Source organism: Elephantulus edwardii, unplaced genomic scaffold, assembly GCF_000299155.1.
Source record: "Elephantulus edwardii isolate Elephantulus edwardi_28Jun2011 unplaced genomic scaffold, EleEdw1.0 scaffold00177, whole genome shotgun sequence".
Taxonomy (NCBI): Eukaryota; Metazoa; Chordata; class Mammalia; order Macroscelidea; family Macroscelididae; genus Elephantulus; species Elephantulus edwardii.
This window is the reverse complement of record NW_006399927.1, coordinates 3,073,998-3,079,997: the sequence shown is the minus strand read 5'-3', so window position 1 is coordinate 3,079,997 and position 6,000 is coordinate 3,073,998. Positions and strand designations below refer to the sequence as shown.

At 40.6% G+C, this 6,000-nt stretch overlaps 1 protein-coding gene across 1 annotated transcript in view; it reads right to left on the bottom strand.

The window, feature by feature from the left end:
* Window positions 1-6,000, bottom strand: part of FAM19A4 (family with sequence similarity 19 (chemokine (C-C motif)-like), member A4) — a 268,762-nt gene that overhangs the window by 51,560 nt on the left and 211,202 nt on the right. Inside the window, exon 2 of the mRNA XM_006895955.1 lies at window positions 587-742. Coding sequence (XP_006896017.1) covers window positions 587-742 — 156 coding nt within the window. The remainder of the gene's footprint in view (window positions 1-586; window positions 743-6,000) is intronic.

Genomic DNA, 6,000 nt, shown 5'->3' with positions numbered 1-6,000 from the left:
CATCTCAAAGGCGTCAATTCTCCTTCTATCCTCCCTGGTCATTGTCCAACTCTCTGATGCATAACAAGTGATTGTGAAGACCATGGCCTGTATCAGACGCACTTTAGTCTCCAGACAGACACCATTGCTCTTCAGTACTTTGGAGAGGTCCCTAACAGCAGACCTTCCCATGGCAATGCGCCTTTTTTTAAAAGGAAACACTCTTTCCCTAGAATGTAACTAAGGTCTGCAGCAATGTGAAAAGCACATTATAAAAGAGAAAATATACAGAGGGAACTTTTTTTAAGTACAAGGCTTGATCAAGGTGAGAAGAAAATACTTGAGGAAGCCTCTCCTTTGAAGGTGATAGTTGAAAAGATGGCTTGGCGAGGGAGGATGTAAGCACATATTCTAGATATCCTGCATTCTATCTCCTCTCTAGTACCTCTCACTAATGCTAACCTCATTCAGCAAGAAATTGTGGAAGTAGAACATATGTTTACTTTTGGACTGATGTATACCTGGAAATCACCTAGACACTTCGAGTTATAAAGAAAATAATATGTTTTCTCAAAAGGTTGAAACAAAGCAGCCAGAAAAGATTTACCTTCTACACAAGAGGGCTGTGCCCGAGTGGTGCCAGCAACCTGGCCTGGGAAGCAAGAGCACTTGACCGTCTGTGAACGCTCTTCAATGCGGTTCTTATTGCAGCACCGGTGCACAGCTACCACCTCACAGGTTCCTTGCTTGATCTGATGGTGGCCTGGAAGGCAAGGAGCAAGAAAGCAGTACTGTTATGAAAAATGGCACCACCAAGAACACCAATTCACTACTGTAACATTTTTAACTTCCTAAACAATGCTTGAAGGAATTGGCAAAAAGCAAAGTGCCAGAAATTGATGGCATACCAATTGACATATTTCAACACACAGATGCTGCCCTTGACATCCTCACCAGGTTGTGCCAAGAAATATGGAGGACAACCACCTGGCCAACAACTGGAAAAGATCCATATTTATTCCCATTAAAAAAAAAAGGTGAGCTGACAGAGTATGGAAATTAGCAAATACTATCATTAATATCACATGTAAGCAAGATTCTGCTGAAGATTATTTTTAAAAAGTTTGAACAGTGTATCAAAAGAGACCTGCCATTATATGTAGGCTGGGTTTAGAAGAGGCTGTAGCACTACGGACATTATTGCCAATGTCAGATGGATCTTAGCTGAAAGCAGAGAGCACCAGAAGGATGCCTATCTGTGTTTCACTGTCAAACAAAGGCATTTGACTGTGTGGATCACAAAAAAATTTGGCTAAACTTGAGAAGAATGGGAATCCTAGAATACTTGACTGTGTTTATGCAAAACTGATACTTGGACCAGGAAGCAGTCATCAGAACAGAGCAAGGAAACACTGCATGGTTAAGATCAGGAAAGGTGTACACAAGGAGTATATCTTATCTCTATACCTTTTCAATCTATGTACAAAACAGATCATTTGGGAGACTGGACTTTATGAGGGAGAATGTGCCATTGGAGGAAGATTCATCAACAACTTGCGTTATGCCAATGACTCCATCTTGCTTACTAAAATTGAGGATCTGAAGACATTTTCTGCAGAAGGTCAAAGACTGTAGCTTTCAATATGGATTGGAGCTCAACATCAAGAAAACAGATTCTCACCACTGAGCCAATTGGCAGCATCATGATAGAGAAGAGATTGAGACTGTTTACAGTTTCAGCTTGCCTGGCTCCACAATCAACAGTCTTAGTACCAGCAGTCAGGAAATCAAAAGACAAACTGCACTAGGAAAAATCTGCTATCAGGCACCTCTCCAGAGTACTGAAGAGTAATGTTGTCAGTCTAGAGACTAAAGTGTGGTTGATAATAGTAACAGTCTTTGCAATTACTTGCTATGCATCAGAGAGTTGAAAAATGAATAAGGATAACAGAAGAAAAATCAATGCCTTTTAACTGTGGTGCTGGGAAAAAGTATTGAACATAGCATGGAGTGTTAAGAGAACAAACAGGTCTGTCTGCGAGAGGGTGAAACCAGGCTGCTCCTTGGAGGCTAGGGTTTTTAAGCTCCATCCCACATACTTTGGATATGTTGCCAAGAGGGACCTGTCTTGAAGAAGGATATCATGCTTGGAAGGGTTGATGGGCAGCGTGGGAGAGAAAGACCCTAGATGAGATGGACTGACACAATAAATGGGATAATGAGGATAGGTGTGGCAGAGATAGTGAGATTGGCTGAAGATACAGCAGGGTTCAGAGCCACTGTACATCAGATTGTTATGAGTTGTAAGTGACTCAAAGGCACATAACAAGAACATCACAAACTATGCTTGTTCATCCAAATACATTTTTTTTTTAAAAAAATCACATTTATGAGCTCTGGTGTCCTAGTGGGTGGGGAGTTGCCCTGATAACCCACAGATGGCACCTCTTTGGCAGTTTGAATCCAAGAGCATCACCTTAGAAGAAAGAGGGGCAATCCTCCTCCCATGTGATTTATAGCCTCCAAAAACCTGCCGGGCAAATCAAAACAACTATAAGATATCATCTCACTCCAGTAAAAATAGCAAAATTTAACAAAGCGGCAAACAATAAATGCTGGCGAGGTTGTGGAGAAACTGGAACTCTTATTCACTGTTTGTGGGAGTATAAAATGGTGCAACCGCTATGGAAAGCTGTATGGAGCTCTCTCTCAAAAAAAAAAAAGAAATACCATTTGATCCAGAACTTCCATTACTGGGAATATACCCTAAAGAAACCATAACTACCACCCAAGCAGATATATGCACACCCATGTTTATTGTGGCTTTGTTCACAATAGTAAAGAGTTGGAAACAACCTAAGTGCCCATCAACAAACGAATGGATAGAAAAATCTGTGGTATATTCACACAATGGAATACTACACTGCATTGAAAAACAAGGAACTCATGCAATATTATTCAAAATGGGTGACCTTGGATGACATTATGCTGAGTGAAATATCTCAGTCACAAAAGGACAGGTGCTGCATGGTGCCACTATTGTAGAAAAGGACTGACATAGGGGTTGGGTGGAGACTGAGAAAAATTGGATAAATTATGTATACTGCATTGAAAGAGATGAGGGAGAGAATGGTTTGAAAGTGATGTATGATTGTGTATTATGGTTATGACAAGAGTCCAGAATGAAGGTTGCATAATGGAGTGTACTTGGGGCGGGATGGGCGGATTCTATACCAATGAAATAAGTTTTCTTTTACTTTTCAAAGAGAAAAGCGAAGTTGGGGGGAGGAGTGGGCAGGGAGAAAAATGCAACGATGAATGTATGGAAAACCAAAATCTCTGTTCATTAAAATTAATTTTAAAAAAAATTAAAAAAAAACCCAAGCTGCTGGAGGATCAGTTATGAGTCAGTTCTGACTTTAAGGAAATAAATTGAGTTTACTGTTGTTTTCAAATTTACATAAAAGTTGTATTTGCATTTATTGTTTTCAAATTTATACAAAAGCTGCATTCAGAATAGTACAAAATAACCCTGGAAACCTATGATGGGAGACTAACTGGCTCCATGAATGTGGTCCCCTTGTGTGACATCCATGATTATGTTACATTATGTGGTACTGAACTACATCAACTTAATGCACAGCAAGTTTTTAGACTATTACCAGGAGTTTCCAGAAGAAAGCAAGCTAATAGCTAAGCAACAGGTGGAATCATTCTCACAGCTGGACCTGAGTGGATAATTCCACTCTTTTGAGTCTCTCATTCAACTCAAATATCAGCACCAGCAGGGGAGCATCTGGCTGGTCACAAGCCGTTAGGAACTGAATTGTGAACCCTGAACGAAAACGTTAAAGTCCTAAGCCCTGTGCCTGAGAATGCTTGGAAATTAGATTCTTCTTGTTCTGTGTGAAAGATCAGAGCAGGTTGAGACAGGTTTTAAACCTGATATCTTATAAGAAGAGAGCAGAGAAGGAAGTACACTCGAAGAAAAGAATGAGATACTGTGAAAGCCTGCAGGCAAACTGGGGGCTCTCAGCCAGGCAGGGCTCTAGACCTAACATCCACCCTGATTTGGATTTCTAAGCTCCAAAACTCTGAAATAATCAATTTCTGGTTTGTTTGGGTTTTTTTTTCTTCTTCAGAAGTTTATTGGTTTTCCAGCTGGCACTGAAGGTTTACTCCTTACATTTTTGCTTACTGGCTCAGAAAAGAAGCATGCCACTTGATGATAATAATTGGAATAACTTTTTTATATGCCATATATTCCACACAATGTCAAAATGGCTGGTAATAAGCAAGTCTTACTTGTTTAATCACTCCTTGATTTTTTTTATTTATTAGTTAATTTATTTATTTTTCATTTCAATGAACATCTACAGAGATTTTGGAATTCCATTCATTCATTGTTGCACCCTTCTCCCCGCCCACCCCCCCCCCCCCCCCCCCCCCCCCCCCATTTGCTCCTCTCCTTGAAAAGCAAAAGAAAAACTCCCTCATTGGTACACAATCCCCCCCGCACATCCCCCAACCCCATCCCCAACCCCAAATATAATCCACTCTGCAACCCTCATTCCGTACTCTTATATTTAAAGTCATCACTCTGTGGTACTTCTGCCTCAGCAGCCCGAGGTAACTAGATACATGCAGTTACAGCTTTCCGCCTCTAGGGCCATCCCTAGGATTCCCACTGGAAAATCTCTTTCACTTTGTGTGCCCCACAGCACGTGGCAGCAGTGGTGGTATGTCACTTCTGAAACTGGGTGGCCTCCATCACGGTTCCTGCTCTTGCTCCCTCCCAAACCATGATCTCTCGGGACGCCATGCATGAGCAGCTCCATGGAAAGGTCCCCGTGAGGAGGAAGGGAAGGGAATGCTCTTCCAACAGCCACACGAGGTCACTCACAAGTGGACTCACCCTGTAGTCCCTTCCCAGAGTGGGCCAGCAACAAGGATGCAAAAGGAATGGCATGCCACTTCAAGATTATATATACTAAAGGACATCAATGCCAGTTCTCTAGTTAAGTCTTTATTCACTCTGGTGGAAACCATGTCATGGGAAACCCATGTAGTAAGGAACCAATGTTTCCTTCCACCAGTCTCTTGAGTAAATATGGGACAAGATGCTTCAGTCCCAGGCAAATCTTCAGAGCCTGTATTCCTGGCCAACAATTTCACTAATATCTCACAAGACTTGGAAGCAGAACTTCACAGCTAAGTCATTTCTAGATTCTTAACCCTCAGAAACTTCATGAGAGAAAAGACATTTATTGTTTATATAAGTTTTAGGATAACGTGTTAAGTAATTATCTAATATATAATCATAAAATAATTTTGCTATACCAGGTTGGAAGGATGATCTTTGTTCTAATAGAGTGTAGACAGAACTATAGAAGCAATGCTTGACAATATTGTGGAATGCTCCTAATTTTTCAGATACACCGTATCTACTCATTAAAACAGGTTACCCCCTGGGTTCCCACAGGTTAACACTTAGCCTTGTTTCGTGTGCTTCCAAACAACAAAACTAGTTTACAAATATGCCCTAATTCAGACTTTTTGTTTTATTTACTTATTTATTTATTTTTATTTTAATGAAAGTTTACAGGGACTTTGGGTTTCCATTCATTCACTGTTGCACACTTTCCTCCCTGCCCTTCCCTCCTCCCATTTGCTTTTCTCTTTGAAAAGTAAAAAAAAAATAAAAATAAAAATCCTTCATTGTTATACAATCCAAACCCCCCAGTCCACTCCACCATGCGCTTTCATTCTGGACTCTTGTCATGACAATAATACCTAAACAGTTCTTTCTCGCATCTGATTCAATGCTGTCTACATTATTTACCCCCTCTTAGATTCCCCCCAAGTATATTGTCAGATACACTTTACAACAGTGGCACTATGCAGTATTTGCTCTTTTGTGACTGAGATATTTAACTCAGCATAATGTCCAGGCTACAGGCTTTCCTCAAAATAACCTCTAAATTATTCCGAATTTTCTTTTGCCCTTACCTGTCAGACTAC